We start from the raw sequence: 17,829 nt of genomic DNA, 5'->3' as shown, positions 1-17,829 counted from the left end.
CCATGATATCTATCATTCATATCTCCCTGACAAAATCTGAGTTTTAACTATACTTATGAAATGCTTCTATCAATAATTGTGAAATAAGGTTTATGGTTTTATTTTTTGGCCCAGCATCTTTGTTCTGTTCTTTTATTACAAATGGCATTTATATTTCAACTCAAAAAAAGAAAATTTCTGGAGGAAAACATTATAAACAATAGTGTGTAACTTCCTTTATAGTAAGTCTTTGAAAATATAAATCCTTATTTCCAGAGTAATGGGTTTTATGCTATACTAAACCAATAATAAAAGGAAATACATACATATTGGGGAGAGAGGTGAGATGAAAGGAATTGACAAAATTTCTACAGCACATCTATGAGAATGCATAGCTGGAAATGTCTACAGAATTTGTAAATCTATATAGATGGAGGGATTGTAGGCTCTAAGATAGTAAATACATAATAAAGCTACAGTTATTAAAATACAGTGTGGTACTGAGAGAAGAATTACCAGATTGTCAGATGAACCAATGGAATACAATAGATACATACAAAACAGATCTAGGCATTCTGTAGTACATGATAAAGGAAGCATTGCAAATAATATCTTTGAGGGATTTGTTATTATGCACCTCATATATTGAAAAATATTAATGAGTTAGAATATTTTAAGAGAATATTATACAAAGAAAAATACCGGGGTGGCTGGGTGGCTCAGTCAGTTAAGTGCTGACTTCAGCTCAGGTCATGATCTTGCAGTTCGTGAGTTCAAGCCCTGCATCAGGCTCTCTGCTGACAGCTCAGAGCCTGGAGCCTGTTTCAGATCCTGTGTCGCCCTCTCTCTCTGTCCCCCCTGCCCACCCCAGCCCCAGCTCATACTCTGTCTCTGTCTCTCAAAAATAGAAAAAACATTTTAAAAAATTTGAAAAAAAGAAAAATATCAGTCTATATGTAACTGATTTTGTTAATATGAATTTCAAGAATAAAACCAGTGAGAGAAGTGACTACATAAATATTTAAAATGTTAAAATCATCAGAAATAAAAATTCCAACACAAATACTCATTAGATCATATTTGCAAAAATAAGACAAATTTTAATATCTTTAAGATATAAAATAGTAATGAACAGCAGCAATACTAATAATCCAATTAAAAGTAGTTTAAAAACACGAATATAAATAACCATAACAAACTATTTACACTCACAAGCAAAGGGAAAAGTTGGAGGAAAATGTGCTTCTTTTTCTTTCTGTCATATTGTAAATTTTTTTAACTTTGTTTTCAATATTTTTTCAGCCGGAAGAGCCATGTAAAATAAGGACTCACATATACAGTCTTATATAGTAATGTCAATTGGTGCAGCCTTTTGGGAAAGCAAACCAAAAATATTTATTAAAAGTCCTAAACTAATACCTATCTAAGAAGCCAACCTAAGCAATTAATAAAAAGTATGGTTAAAGATTCATGTGCAAGGATGATCACAGAGAAAGTGACAAAAGAGCAATAATCTGAAAGTTGAAAATAGAGCCTTGTTAAAAATTGTTGCATATTCACATACATATAGAGATACCATGCTGTGTTTATAATTTTTTAAAATTTTTAAACTTTTATTTATTTTTGAGAGAGAGAGAGAGAGAGAGAGAGACAGAGTCAGAGTGCAAGCAGGGGAGGAACAGAGAGAGAGGGAGACACAGAATCCAAAGCAGGCTCCAGGCTCTGAGCCATCAGCACAGAGCCCAATGTGGGGCTTGAACTCATGAGCCATGAGATCATGACCTGAGCTGATGTAGGACGCTTAACTGACTGAGCCACCCACGTGCCCGGCATGCTGTGTTTATTATTGTGTTAAAAAAAATTTAATGGGGGAGTGCTTGGGTGGCTCAGTCAGTTAAGTGTCCAATTCCTGATTCGGCTCAGGTCATGATCTCATGGTCATGAGACTGAGCCCCATGTTGGGCTCTGTGCTAAGTGTAGAGCTTGCTTGGGATTCTGTCTCTCCTTCTCTCTCTGCCTCTCTCTCTCTCTCTCTCTCAAAATAAATAAACATTAAAAATTATTTAATGGCATGGGAAAATGCTCACATTATAATTTTAGGTAGAAAGAAGCAAAATGCAAGACTATATTATCCTGGTGTTCACACACAGAGACACACACACACACACACACACACACACGTGAAGAAAATTGCAAAATATCAGCAGCTGTTGTCTGTGTACAAGAAGCACTTAATATATATTCCAAATATCCAAATTTTTAAATAATAAGTATACATTCTTCGTAATTAGAAACAATGAATCAAGTACATTTAAAAACTACAACAAAGTACAAGTTCTTTTTAGAGGTACAAAGTGATAACCAAAGAAGGTGCAAACCTTCTTCCCCATATTAACTCATGAGGTGGCAGGGCTATGATTCATATATAAAATTATGGCTTTGACATTTTCCAGCCCCCCTGGTGAAATGAATAATACAGTTTCTTCCATGTCCAGAACTAGTTTCCAAGCTATCCTCTTACAGTCATCCATTGAAATTCACTCCCCCATAGCTGCTCGTAGGTCATCAGATCTTCCTCTTGGCTTTCTCAGTCACCTGCCCTGTACAGTACTTCATTATCCTAGGCTTGGATTACATTAAATCCCTCTTAATTTTAATCTTTTGCTCTTCTTTCTTCAATCTGTCCTACTTTCCACTGTCAGATTAATCATCCTAAAATTCCAATTTCATGAGGCTGTTTGCTGGCTGCAAAGCCTTCACTGATTCTCTATTTCCTATCATCCAATTTTAGAGTCTCCCCTAAAGCCTTCCTAATGGGAGCTTAATATCTATCACTTCGAATCAGATCACTCCACTTCCTCAGATGTGCTCACTGCCATCTCTGTGCCATTTTCATCCTGGTCTATTTATTTCCCTGCTCATCTACCCCAGGACATACCAATCTATTCTTACATGGATCTCCCGTAACACCCATGCTCATATAAATCAAAATAACTCTTTAACAGTAAGTTTCTTAATTTCCTTCCAAATGACTCTCGCATGTAAAGCCTTTCCCCCAAGAAAGCTAAAATGTTATGGAAATCAAGAACCACGGTTTATCATTAATTGCTGCACACAGCACACAGCACAGAAAAATGTACATCTACAATGTATACGGAGGAGGCAGCTAGTGAAGGAGAAAGAGCGTTAGATTGTCATTCTGGAGCCTTGGAAGCTGGTCCAGCTTAACGGCTTCTTCTTCTTTTTTTTTAAAGGCATTAAAAAAAAAGTTTTATTTATTTATTTTGAGAGAGACAGAGAGCATGAGTGGGTGAGGGGCAAGGAGAGGGGGGGGAGAGAGAATCCCAAGCAGGCTCCGCACTGTTAATTCAGAGCCCAGTGTGAGGCTTGATCTCACAAACCATGAAATCATGACCTGAGTAGAAATCAAGAGTTGGATGCTTAACTGATGGAGCCACCCAGGAGCCCCCAGCTTGACCACTTCTTAACTAGCACTTTCCTAGCCATGTCCTGAGCTATGTTCTGTTTACTCATTGTCCATTTTATTTTATTTTATTTTGAGAGAGAAAGAGAGATATAGAGAGGCCATAAGTGAAGGAGGGGCAGAGAAAGAGAGGGAGAGAGAGAATCCCAAGCAGGCTCCGTGCTGTCAGTGCAGAGCTCCATGCGGGCTCAATCTTATGAACTGGGAGATCATGACCTGAGCCGAAATCAAGAATTGGATGATTAACCACCAGGCACCTTCAGCTTGACCACTTCTTAACTAGCACTTTCCTACCCAGGTCCTGGACTATGTTCTGTTTACCCATTATCTTATTTAATGTGAGGATATGATGAAATTGCTTATCTCATCAATACTTGTTTCCTTGTCAGAATACCACTAACTGCCTCTAAAAAAATTAAATGTGAAAGCATTTTTAAAATATGAGGTTTTATATATATTAAGGAGCTATTATGACAGCCACTGTTAGCCTTGAGAGCAGTTTAGTCATAGTATAACAGAAAGGAAAGCAGATACCAGAGGACTCAGGTTATCACTGACTTCCTGGTTGGGAGATCATGGACTATTTCACTTACTTTCTATGAATTTCCATTTCTTAATCTATGAAATGGGGATAATAACTCCATATCTGTTATAACATTTCCTTCATTCACCAACGAAAAAATGACCTACCTACACTTTGGCTGGCACTTATAATACAATTAGAACCAAATGATTAAAACAAAACATACATTCAAAATAGTGTTCTAGTTCCCAAGGAGTTCACAGACAGTGGAAGAGATATATATGTAAACAAATACAGACAATACACCATGAAAATTGCCATGTTAGAAGAATATACTAAGTCCCTTGTACTGAAACTAGATCTGTGGAGGTCAAGAAAGATAACATTTGAGATGCATCTAAAGAAAGTTTGAGGTGTTCCAGGTGGAGGGAATAATATTCATGATCTCGCTTGGGTAATATCACAGTGTTGCTGAGCAATCTATGTTGCCTGTTCTGAACTTTTTCTCATTTCTTCAGAGGCAGACTTTTATTCTCCACATGACCCTGGTTCCACCACCTCTACCCTTTCACTCTCAAAAGATAACATTGACTTCTAATTCCTACAAGAGTGAGAAGTCATCAGATAAGTACTCTCCTATCTTCCCCTCTCCATGCCTAACAGTGAAAAATCCTACCCTCTTGCCCCAATATGGACATTTCTATACTACTTTCCAACTGTATTTTTTTAAAATCTGCTTTGTACTCCTCACCCCTGTAAGTTTCCAGGACTGTGACTCTGACTTTATCATATATGTCATCTCTCCACTCTCCAATAACATCTTCATTAATGACTCCCAGGCATCAGCATTTAAATACACTCAAATCTCTTCTATTAACAACCCACCTGTTCACATACACACATAGTTTTCCTGTTCCCCACATCCTCTTGCGGATATAGTACATCTCCTTCTTCCCTGGGCAGTCTATAGAGTTGTCTCCATTTTCCTATCTTGCACTCCTCCTTCAAATCAATGCAGTATGATTTCTCCCCTCACAACCTTATTGAAATTGCCTTTGTCCAGTTCACTGAAGATTTCCTTGTTGTTAAAGATCTTCAACTGGTTTTCATACCACTGTACAATTCCTTAATTTTCATTATTTTTCCCTGATAGTTGTTGTTAAATTTTCAAGATACTATTTTTGTCCTCTTCTTGAGAGTATATATTCCCCTGGCATGGTTTTAATTATCTTTTACTTGCTAACATCCAACTTTCAGCCTCATTTCCTTGAACGTCAGATACATTGCATCATTCTTGTTCTGTTGAAGACTGTGAACTTTAATGTGGGTCATGTGAAATCATTTACAAATTTCTTTTAAAAATTTTTAAATTTTACAAATTTCTTTAAGAATGGAAGTGATTAAATCACATCTGTGTTTTTAAAATATTACTCATCATAATGTAGAAAGTAGGCTAAAGGGATAAGAAATTGGAGTGAAGAGGACTAAAATATCTACAAGGCATGCAAATGAACATGTTAGATAATGGAATGTTGTATAAATTCTCCTTACCTTGAATGGAGGACTAGAGTCACTTGGTCGTGCAGAAAAGTCAAAGGAGATAATGAGATCGACTCCTCTCTGAGGTCTCAGGATCAAGGGGTATGGCAGGTTAAATGTGAGGCCACTGTCCACTACATGAATCTTTTTACTTTTGACATCCAGAGGCTCATATATTTGCTCAAATTCATCAGGATCTTTAAAAAGGGAAGAAAGAAAAGAATAAATTAAATGGCCATTTCACATTATTTAGAACATAAAAAAAATGCATTTTAAAATAGTATTTATTTTGAGAGAGGGGAAAAAGAGAGAGTGCATGGGGGCGGGGTAGAGAGAGAGGGAGTGAGAGGATCCCAAGCAGACTCTGATCTGTCAGTGCAGAGCCCAATCTGGGGCTCGAGCTCACGAACCATGAGATCATGACCTGAGCCGAAACCAAGAGTTGATGCTCAACCGACTAAGCCCCCCCAGGTGCCCCCAAAATATTTTTAAGGTAAGTTTGTGAATAAAGTTTTATATGGTTAGGTCCTCAGGCTTTGGAGACAAATAGAGCTGGGCAGGAGTCCAGCTTTAGCAGCTGCCAATTAATTATTGTCTTTAACTCCTAGTTTCCGTATCTGTACCATCAGGTAAAAGAATCAAATAAAGGTGCTGTGAAGATGAAGTGAGACAATGCATGGAAAGTACTTAGCTCAGGCCCTGGCATTAATTCTAAGCTATGTACCCCTTTAACAGCTTTACCTCACATTACCTAGGTCTTTACTGGCTTAAAAACATTTCCTCATACATTATCTGGTTTTAAGTCATAACAGACATGTGAGGTAGACGACATCTATAAATGAAGGATGAAATACATCCATCTCTACAGTACAGAACAGGGGGGGCGGGGTGGTAGAGTGAATGGATCCCGCACTGCATCTCCCTGATGGGCGTCCAAGGAAATAATCCAGCCAATACATTCAGCAAACGTGTACTGTCTGCTAATATTTGGGCTGTATTTCAGGTGCTGAACAAGATGCAAACTCTGTTCTAACAGAGCACGTGACTGATAAATAGTTCGGGTAGTGATAAATGCAATGTAGAAAATGATAGAGGGTAATATAATAGGGAGTAACTTCAGGTGGATAAATGAGAGAGACCTCTTTGAGAAGAAGACCAGAACTGACCAGCTGACAATTTGGAGGGATATTTTTTTTTCTAGGGAGAGGAAAGAGCCAGAGCAATGTCCCTAAGGCAGAATCTGACTTGGTATGTTTGCAGAACAGCAAGAAGCCTGGTGTGGCTACAGTATCAGAGGGCAGTGAAATGAGGTGACAGAGGATCTGAAAGGTAGCAGGGTCTAGAAATCATTTGTTTTATGAATAAAATGGTAACATGCTACTCTTCACATTTATGTGTGGTGCTCCACATTCACTTCCCAGGAAAAAGGAATGTGATCAGAACCGAAGTGATCTGAGCTGAATGAAATAACCTGTAATTGTTTAGTTCTGTTCCCTTGCCTTCACACGTGGACTGTTAAGAAGAACAGAGTGATTATGCTCAAGAAAGAACAGAGTGATTATGATCTCTGAGGAAGCATTGAAATTCCACTTGGCAAGCCTTTTCACAGAGGCAACAATCAAAACTAGAGGGTCAGACCAACCTGTGTTTCTAGAATCACCTGAAAATGTAGTTAATACCTATTATTCAGGAAAATGTTCAGCACATGATGGGAACCCATTGAATGTTAGTTTCCTCCATATATTTCTAAGTAAGAATGATACTGACTATATAGTGAATTTTATTGTTATGTTTCGTAAGAGCAAGAGATCCAAAAGTTAGGCAAATCTTTAACTTCTTACTGTCCCATTAAATCCACAATCCTCATCATCATTAAAAGCTGAAAAGCACCGAATAGACAATTAGCCTTGATTATTCCGTGTAAATCGAAAACAGTTCTAAATTAGACTTTGGTTTAGTTACTTAAGAAAATATTATTATCCTTCTAAGTTTCTTCAGTTAACACAGAGTCATGTGTTTTCTTCTCTCATATTTATTAAAATTTCTCATCCCTAAAATACTGAATAACAAGTGAATGCTACAAACATATATTAGTGTGTTTATGAACGAAGCAGAACAGAGTTTACAGCAAGGTGATTTGTACCGCCCAGAACTGTTGAATGAGAGAGGGTATGAATGAATGACCTTAAACAAACAAACAAACAAAAAACCAAATATGCTTAAAAAAAAAAAAAAGGCTATGGGGGGAGTGGTTTAGACAAGAATAAGGTTATATAACTAAATGAAAATGTGGGCCAAGTTAAAAAAAAGAAAAAGTCTTGCTATGTCTAAGGTGAATAAATAGGCCAGCAAGGAGAGACAAAAGAAATTATTATTTAAATAATTATCTTTAGGTTAATTCTCTTTTCTTATCAAGTATGTATGGATTGTAGTGACAAGGTATTTTTCTACCAGCCAAGATTCTAAATTTCTATCCATCACAGAAACTGGAACCTAAGAATTATAACACTGAAAAATACATATATTATCAAATGTGATTTTAATATTTATTCCTCTGAAATTCTTATGGTTTAAAAATTACATATGTGAATGTTTTATGTGAATGTTTGTGAGTCTTTTCTTATATTAGTTTTTAAATATTTTAATAAGAGCTGAAATTCATTATTTGGGTACTTTTATTTCTCCTAAAAACAGCTTCATTTATTTTGAGGGTCTATAATGTATTAGAAATTTCATATATGATATTTATCATCCCCATAATACTCTTACCAAAAAAGGTGTTATCGGTGTCATTTTAAAGATAAGGAAACTAAAACCCAAGGGGTCCAGTTTCACACAGTGACAGTCTGGATTCTAAGACAGGCCCACAGGGTCTAAGCCTTCTGCATAGGGTCATGTTGTTACTTCAGTAAGTGGCATGGCCATAAAATTGAAAGGGTTTAAAATGGATGACTTAAGGGGTGCCTGCGTGGCTCAGTGGGTTGAGCATCTGCCTCTTGATTTTGGTTCAGGTCATGATCCCAGGGTCATGGGATGGAGCCCCACGTTGGGCTCTGCACTGAGTGTGGAGCTTGCTTGAGATTCCCCCCACCCACCGCCTCTCTCTCTCACTCTCTCTCTCTCCCTCTCCCCTGCTCGCACTTTCTCTCTCTAAAATAAAAAACATATACAATTAAAAAAAAGTAAATACAATGGGTAACTTAAAAAGCAATAATTACAATATAGAGAGGCTACCTACACATGCATCTGTCAATCATTAAAACCACATTAATATGTGTATTTCATCACAGGTAAACACAAAAGTTTTAAAAACATATTAGTGGCAGTATTTTTTTTACACTGCAGTGATTTTCCCCTAATACGATAAAGTAAAATGATTATCACAAATATCCTTCTTTGGCTTCATAAATAGTGCTTTTTAAAATCTTAGCTAAAAGATTACAAAAACAGACCATTTCTCTCATATTCCGTTTGGTTTGCTCCCTCTCATCATAAAACTGGTAGTGTCCCTCTTCCTCTTTTATATCCAAGATAACACCTGAGAGACAAATCATTATGTGCGCCAATTCCCAGCTGTGGCACATAACTAAATACCGTATTTCCACCCTTCCAAATAAACTGACAGAAAGTAGTGTTTCCTACTTGTGTTGCAAACAACATAGTTTTGCAAGATATTAACAGATGTTCTTTACACAAAATAAGAGTTCCATGATCAAATGGGCTTGAGAAATAGGATTTCAACAGCTTAAAGTAATAGCCAGTTATTGTGTTTGCCTTGGGCTAATAGCTCTTTTTAATGAAGATGCTATTTAATCCTCACAGTAAGTCTCTAAGATAGATATCACTATTACTTCTATTTTATAAGTAAGCTATTATTTCTATTTTATAAGGAATAAACTGTGAGGATTGCTGCAACCTCACTGCCCTACGGTTCCGTCAGGATCAGGGCTGTCGGTTTTTAGTTTGGTTCCACTTTTCTACCATTGTTAACTGAGACTTATGCTAAGTAAGGGCCCAAGACTGTCCTGCTAATAAATGGCGCACCCAGGATTCAAATGGAAGCCAGTCTGCTTTTCAAGTCCTATACTTGAGGCACATTAAGTAAGCCAGTCTGCTTAAATTCATTAGAGTATCCCACTGCATTGTGAAAAGGGGGATGGAGCTGTTAGTTCTCCCAAATTTATTTGAATTCGAACCCGATTTATTGTATGATATCCACTAGAATGTCATAGAGAGTTTGATGAATACCACTACGGAGGAATATCCTCCCATAGTTTAAAGCCCACATGGTTTCTAAACCTGTAAGTGAGTTAATCAGGTTTTTTGATAGGTATGGAAACATGCTGGGTTCTATAATTACGTACCACCTCCTTAAAGCAGTTCAGCTGTATCTGCAGATACTGTATCTCCAGGTATCTGCAACGGTAATTTTATAAACACATCACACAGATTCAATTTATGATGTACCAAAATGTTTGGCTGTTTGTGTATTGAACTCTGGCCTGAATTAACTCATGCCTCGATTTTTTATTCCAGATGGTATGTGTCACAGTGAATAACATAAACACAAAAGTAAACAGGAAAGAAGTTATGTAATTAATGGGCAGCTTCTCCAAAATTAGGTTCTAAAGGTATACAATGATTCTGAAGTAAACAAATGAGAGGAATCCACCTTCTCTTATTTTCAGAAGATTGTCTGCAAGGTGAGGTAATAGGCACAAAAACTGCACTATTTTTTTTTTCTCATTTTAGGTTAAGAGATTGTTTTAATTTTAAGATACTCAAATTTTAATCTGTAAAAACAAAATCATCATAGATAAACCAAAATGTAAGGTTTTCCTAAAATCTGTGGGTTTTTTTTTTGCATAGGGGTGTGGTACAAAAATAAAAGAAAGAAATTTGGTGAATGTTTTAATTAAGATATGGTATTTTAAAGTGTATAATAAATAGAACTTTTAATGAAGACTTTATGAACCAAGCTGATTATAGTTGGTTCATTATGAAGACTTTATGAACCAAGATGATTATAGTCGATGATTATAGTTTATGATACATCTTTTAACTTTAAGCTCCACAGACATAGTTAGTCTAAAGCTTGGAAATAATCAGGAGATAAACAGGGTCTACCTTAGTAAGGAGCTGTCTGGAAAAGCACTAATCGATTTAGCAAATCCAGTCTAATCTGCAGTCATTTTTTAGCAACGTTAATCTGTGAATTATAGATTTGAACGAGCTCATCACTGACCCGACTGGCTTCTTGACTAAAATCAATAGGCCGTATACATTTTCTCAACTGGATAAATATAAAGTCAGTGAAACAGAGTTTTTATGAGATACAACACAAAGAAAAAAATTTAAAGTTCCTTCCAAAGATCATTAATTTAAAACAATTTTCGGGTAAAACATTCCAAAACAGGCCAACAAAAGAATGGTTAGTCAGTGTAATACCATATTTTGAGACGATTTATTTTTCTGCTTCCTCATTTTACTTTATGAGAACCAACCATGAGACTTCCCTCAAAGAGCACCCAATAAAGAAAGGAGTCAGATAAGGTGATGTACAACTCTGTTCTCCAAGCACTATGGAGAGAAGTGAGGACTGTGTCCCACAGTTCCACCAGAATCAGGGTTGCTGGGTTTTAGTTTTACTCTACTTTTCTATTATTCTTAACTAGAGTATATAAATCCCTCCTATGAATCAAAACTTTAAGGAAAGGTCCAAAATGATTTTAATTTTTATGAGGGTGAGAATTACATTTGTCTTGTTGAGCACTGGGTCTCTAGAACCAAACACATTGCAAGTGCTCTGCAAATACTGTGTAAATGCATGAACAAAGGAAAGAAAGAAGATGAAAATGAAGAACAATTTGAAAGAAGGTGAAAAATAACAAAAGCCGCGCATTTCCTAAGGTTACCAAATTTATCTACTAAAAATACAAGATGCCGTTAAATTTGAATTTCAAACAAACAACAAATAATTTTTTAGGACAAGTATGTCCCAAATGTTGTAGGGGCCATATTTACATATGTGTGTGTGTGTGTATTATATATGTAATATATACAATATATATATATTATATGTGTAATGTATAATTTGAATTTCAAATTTAACTAGGCCTGCTGTATTTGATCTAGCAACCCTAATGCCTCTGAACCTACATAAAATATTGCAAAACTACCAGGAAGTTGTTAAAATGCAGTGTGAAGAATTCATGCTGTGCAAACCACAGAGCTATGCTGGGTAAATGCAATCAAAGTAATAACATAAAACAGATGTAATATAGTACACAGAAAGGAAACTTCCATTTTACATCAGCAAAACAATGACTAACAGAGACATGGAGTGTAGCAGAAAGGAAGAGCTTTTGAGCAATGCTGAGGTCTGTGACCCCATTCTAGCTCAGCTGATAAATTTTGGAAAATGGGAACGATTTTCTTTGATCTCCCTTTTCTATAGTGGAATATAACTAAAGATTCTTCCTGATTCTAAATGATCTTTGAGAATGGGGATTATAACAGCAGTAAGTATAATCATGTGCCACAAGACAAGTAATGTCACTGATAAATGGTCAAGTGTTTTTTTTTTTTTTTAATTTTGGATGAATTTTCAAATGGGATATTGATTTTATCACAAAGAGACTTTTATCATTGCTAATATATGAAAGGGTTTGGATTGCAGGTATATAATCATACCATACTTCACATCCTAGACTTGGATGCCATAAACATAATGCAAAGTATAGTGAGTTTCTACTCCTCTTGTTTAAACAAGGGCAACTTCTGCTTTTGCAATTTCCCTTAAGCTCAAGCAACAAATGGAAACAGCCCTATGAGAAACACCACCAAACCTAAAGTCATGCCCTAATTTTCACAAATATTTTATAGGCATGATGCTTAACCAAAGAGTAGAAGAAAGGTTTTTGGAAAAATTCCGCTTAAGTTTCTAAAGCTTCCTCTTGATGCCCTTAGGCAGAAATGAGTGGGAAATGACATTTGGGCAGTTAACAGAAAAAATGATGGTGTGATGTAGTAGAAAGATTTAAGATGACAGAATCATTATAAGAAAGATTATTATGAATTGATTAGTCACCAAGGCAAATTTAACTTTTAATTTGAAACATGAAATGAACTGAAGAATAAAGGGAATTATTCTTTGGAATTTGGCCCAGTGAGTGGGTTCTGACCAGCTGGCCTTAAGAAAGCTACCTAACCTTTCTGAGAACTGGAGGGACACACTCAGTAGCCTGATGGTCACTGAGACTGGTGAACTCAACTCTATTTCACGCACTTGGGTTGCATGCATTACTGTGTGGCAGCAGATGGCCAACTAAGGACCCCATTTACCAGAATCCCTTCCAGCACTGGTTCTGCTGAGACCTGTCCTTTGCCAAGGAGAAAAACCCACATGAGATTCAAAGGAGGAAATGAGACAGAAGATACATTTCTGCCATTTCTACTGCCAAGCACAGTTGTGTGGGCGTTTATTGGGGGTGATTCTAAAGTGTTTTTGGAATCATTTCTAGAAGCTCAGTCTGGAGCTTGCTCTTCCAAGCCTTGGAGCAATTTTGTAAACACCTACTTCCCTACTTTAAACCCCTCTCAATTAAACAAGGGAGAGGGTTTCCTGTTTTCTGAGTGAACCTTGTCCACTACAGAGAGGATCTAAGATCCCTCCTCAATGTTTCAATGAAAATTTTCTATGCTGAAATAACTATGCCCTTTCCTGTCCAATGGATGTTCTTCTTCTAAAAAACAGTAATCTGAAGCCCTTCACACATTACATGGATGTAGCTGTAATTGAGTATATGTGAATAAATATTGAATATGATCAAAAGGCTTCTTCTCCCTAGAAAGGAATACAGATCTCCTGAATTAGGAGAAACAAACACATGGATTTTGTGTTGTGTGCTTACCTGCAACAGCTGTATCCAATTCATCTTCATCCAACGATTCCTGTGTGGTAAAGTCTTTCAGAGGAGATATTGGATAGGATGTATTGAGATTCAAGCCCAACATGAAGTTGTGTACCTTCCCAGCACGTCCTTCTCTGGTATTGAATAAAGTTGAATCACTCACCAAAGCCATTAACATACGATGGACCCAACTTGCTTGGTTATCATTTTGATATTCCCTTTTAGCATCGTCGTTTTCAGTGCCTAAGGAAAAATAAAAAAAAAAAAAACCATTGTGTAGATTCCCAAATCCATTGAAAAAATCTTTGGGCAACTGAACGTTAAAATTAACAGCAAAGCTAGGGGCGCTTGGGTGGCGCAGTCGATTAAGCATCTGACTCTTGATCTCAGCTCAGGTCATGATCTCACAGTGTGTGAGTTCGAGCCCCACATTGGGGCTCTTTCCTTCTCTCTGCCCCGCCCCAGCTTGTGTGCTTTCTCTCTCTCAAAATAAATAAATGAACTTAAAAAATAAAAAAAAATTAAGAGCGAAGCTCTATGGCTTTTGATTTAACAAGCATTTATTTGTATAAATTAATGCAGTAAAATATTTCAGTTAATAATTTTTGTTCTTAAATTTTTCTTACTTTATCCTTTACCTATAGTCAGTCTAGAGGTTATGTTCTTAATGTGTTACTTGGTCTATGCTTAGGTTTTCAGGCAAACTGCTACTTTCCCCTTTCTGTCCTTCCCTAGTCCTTTTCTTCCTTTTCTCTTGGCTACACACACACACACACACACACACACACACACACACACACACACAGAGGGAAATTCCACAGTAGATAGTCCTCTCCTCTTCATTACTTAAGTTGCGTTCTGTATCCTGTTTAGTAAACATCCAGAAATCATGCAAACCGAGAAGAGGCACCTGAAGGATTCAACACGCATATTTGCTGCTCAATAAACACTCTATAAATAGTCATTTCATCCTTGCTTGTAAAGTATGGAATTTAAAGCCATGTAATTTAAACATGTGCTTTAAAATGTCTTACAATTCAGCAACTTTCCAAAAGAGGCAGTCTTAAATGACATCTTCCTTCAAACCTACACACATATCACCGTTACTTGGGAAGCCATGTTTAGAACATTGGCTCCAGAATCAGATTGCCTGGATTTCAATCCTCTCTCCGCTGCTTAACTAGTTAACTCTTTTCAGCCTTCATTTCCTCATCAGTAAACCCCACAGGGCTGTTGTGAAGACTGAGATAGTGCATTTGTGTAAATCTCTTAGAAAAGTGCATGGCCCATATTAAATTCTTAACAAACATTAGTTAGTGGAAGAGATAGTTGTGGTGACAGCAGCAGCTGCATAATCATTATCATTGACATGATTCATTCACAATCCAAATCAAAGAAAACTGTGGTCGAGTATAACCCCACCTGCCTACATCCCTCTGTTCAGATTTCTGGGAACTCTCTTTATATGCAATATGTAAAACTGTATGTGTGTGTATTTGAGAAAAAAAGTCTATGTTCAAACTTCATAATTTCTAGTAAATGTTAATTAAACATACAGAAAACCATAATAAATACTGATTTTTACCCTCATAAAGATTTGCTTAACTAAGCTAAGTAAATGAATGGATATTTCTTTCAGGAACGAATTCAGATGACTACATACAAAAAACATATACATTTTCCTACTCTCACACTTCTCTAAAGCCAAATACGACAAAGAAAATCTTTCATGAGAACAAATTAGGCTTTAAAGTGAATGATTTAGTGGTGCCTGGGTGGTTCAGTCAGGCATCTCACACTGGGCTCTGTGCTGACAGCATGGAGCCTGCTTGGGATTCTCTCTCCCCCCCTGACCCCTCTCTCTACCCCTCCCCTGCTCATGCATGCGCGCTCTCTCTCTCCCTCAAAATAAGTAAATAATCATTAAAACAAATAAAATGAATGATTTAGAGGTGCCCAGGGGCCCAGTCAGTTGAGTGTCCCACTCTTGATTTTGACTCCTGTCATGATACCAGAGTCATGGGATTGAGCCCCATACTGGACTCTGCACTGAGAGTGGAGCCTGCTTAAAATTCCATCTCTCTCTCCCCCTTTGCTCCTCTCCCCCACTCGCATGCACTCTCTCTCAAAAATAAATAAATAAGTACATAAATAAATAAATAATAAAGTGAATGATTTATATCTTCAGTTACACAGGATATGAATAAGATAATCAGTAATTTGTAGCTTCTTCCTCCTCCTCCACCTCCCTCTCTTTTTCTCCTTCTTCCTCTTTCCTTCCTTCTCCTCCTCTTCCTTCTTTTGCACCATCATAATTACCATCATCATCATCATTATTATTGCTATTATTAAATAAACACTCTGCACTAGAAAATCTACTGTCCTTATGAGACATTTAGAAATGGCATCATTTGTGGGACAAACCCAGGCTTCAACATATAAATGATAATCTACTGCTTTTTTAGTTAGAATACTAAGCACATTTCTATTTGCATAGTCTTTTACAACTTAAAGTCCTTTGTATGCATTTGCAATTTGATAATTATAACAATTCTATGACAGCAAGTAAAATGATGCCAGTATAGATTTGAAGAAACCAAAGTTGAAAATCCCTGAAGACCTTGCTCAAAATCATAAGACGAAAAATGAAGAAGCCTCAAGACAATGAAAAGACAAGACACGGACTGGGGGAAAATATTTGCAGAAGACATCTAAGAAAGGACTGTTATCCAAAATGTACAAAGAACTCTTAAAATTCAAAATAAGAAAACAAACATCCCAATTTAAAAAATGGGTAACAGACACCTCACCAAAGAAGACACAGAAATGGCAAGTAAGCACATGAAAAGATGCTCCACATCATATGTCATCAGGGAAATACAAATTAAGCAACAATGAGATAACACTACACATCTATTAGAAATGTGCAAATTGTAAACACTGGCATTACTGAATGCTGGTGAGGATATGAAGCAACAGGAACACTTATACATGCTCATGGGAATGCAAATCACTACAGCCACTTGGGAGGTTTCTTTCTTTCTTTCTTTCTTTCTTTCTTTCTTTCTTTCTTTCTCTCTTTCTCTCTCTCTCTCTCTCTCTCTCTCTCTCTCTCTTTCTTTCTTTCTCTCTTTCTCTCTTTCTTTCTTTCTTTCTTTCTTTCTTTCTTTCTTTCTTTCTTTCTTTCTTTCTTTCTTTCTTTCTTTCTTTCTTTCTTTCTAAGTAGCCTTCACATCCAACACAGAGCCCAATGTGGGGCTCAAACTCACAACCCTGAGATCATGACTGGAGGTGAGATCAAGACTTGAGCCGAGATCACTGATTTTTGCACTGTTGGTGGGAATGCAAACTAGTGCAGCCACTCTGGAAAACAGTATGGAGATTCCTCAAAAAATTAAAAGTAGAACTACCCTATGACCCAGAAATTGCACTACTAGGTATTTATCCAAAGCATAAAATAATGCTGATTTGAAAGGGCACATGCATCCCAATGTTTATAGCAGCACTATCAACAATAGCCAAATAACAGAAAGAACCCAAATGTCCATCGACTGATGAATGGATAAAGAGGATGTGATATGTATATACATATACATACACACACAATGGAATGTTACTCGGTGATCAAAAAGAACAAAATCTTGCCATTTGCAACAACCTGGGTGGAACTAGAATATATTATGCTCAGTGAAATAAGCCAGTCAGAGAAAGACAAATATCATATGATTTCACTCATATGTGGACTTTAAGAAACAAAACAGATGGGGCACCTGAGTGGCTCAGTCGGTTAAGCATCCGACTTTGGCTCAGGTCATGATCTCACGGTCCATGAGTTCGAGCCCCGCGTCGGGCTCTGCGCTGACAGCTCAGAGCCTGGAGCCTGTTTCAGATTCTGTGTCTCCCTCTTTCTCTCTCCTCTCCCGCTCATGCTCTCTCTCTTCTCAAAAATAAATAAACGTTAAAAAAATTAAAAAAAAAAAGAAACAAAACAGATGAACATAGGGGAAGAGAAGGAAAAATAAGATAAAAACAGAGGGAGGCAAACCATAAGAGACTCTTTTTTTTGTCTTTTCAAAATTTTATTTAAATTCTAGTTAGTTAACATACAGTACAACACTGGTTTCAGAAATAGAATTCAGTGATTCATCATTTACATGCAACACCCACAATCCTAAATACCCATCATATCACCCGGCTAGTCCATCTCCCACCCAACTCCCTCCATCAACTCACAGTTTGTCCTCTATCATTAAGAGTTTCTCATGGTTTATTTCCCTCTCTCTTTCCAGCCGCTCTCATATGTTCATCTGTTTTGTTTCTTAAGTCCACATATGAGTGAAATTCTCTCTCATTGACTTATTTTGCTTAGCATAATACATTCTAGCTCCATC

The 17,829-nt window shown here is 36.9% G+C and overlaps 1 protein-coding gene across 5 annotated transcripts in view; it reads right to left on the bottom strand.

Annotated features, from left to right (window-relative positions):
• PLA2G4A (phospholipase A2 group IVA) overlaps nt 1–17,829 on the bottom strand; it is a 159,927-nt gene that overhangs the window by 16,776 nt on the left and 125,322 nt on the right. For all 5 annotated transcript variants that reach the window (XM_019426657.2, XM_019426677.2, XM_053909207.1 and 2 more), the window contains 2 exons: nt 13,439–13,681; nt 5,538–5,722 (listed from right to left, as the gene is read on the bottom strand). In XM_019426657.2, coding sequence (XP_019282202.2) covers nt 5,538–5,722; nt 13,439–13,681 — 428 coding nt within the window. The remainder of the gene's footprint in view (nt 1–5,537; nt 5,723–13,438; nt 13,682–17,829) is intronic.

The sequence above is a fragment of the Panthera pardus genome, unplaced genomic scaffold (genome assembly GCF_024362965.1).
Source record: "Panthera pardus isolate Hobbes unplaced genomic scaffold, ASM2436296v1 HiC_scaffold_21, whole genome shotgun sequence".
NCBI lineage: Eukaryota > Metazoa > Chordata > Mammalia > Carnivora > Felidae > Panthera > Panthera pardus.
Note: the sequence above shows the minus strand (reverse complement) of the source record. Positions and strands in the feature narration are given on the sequence as shown.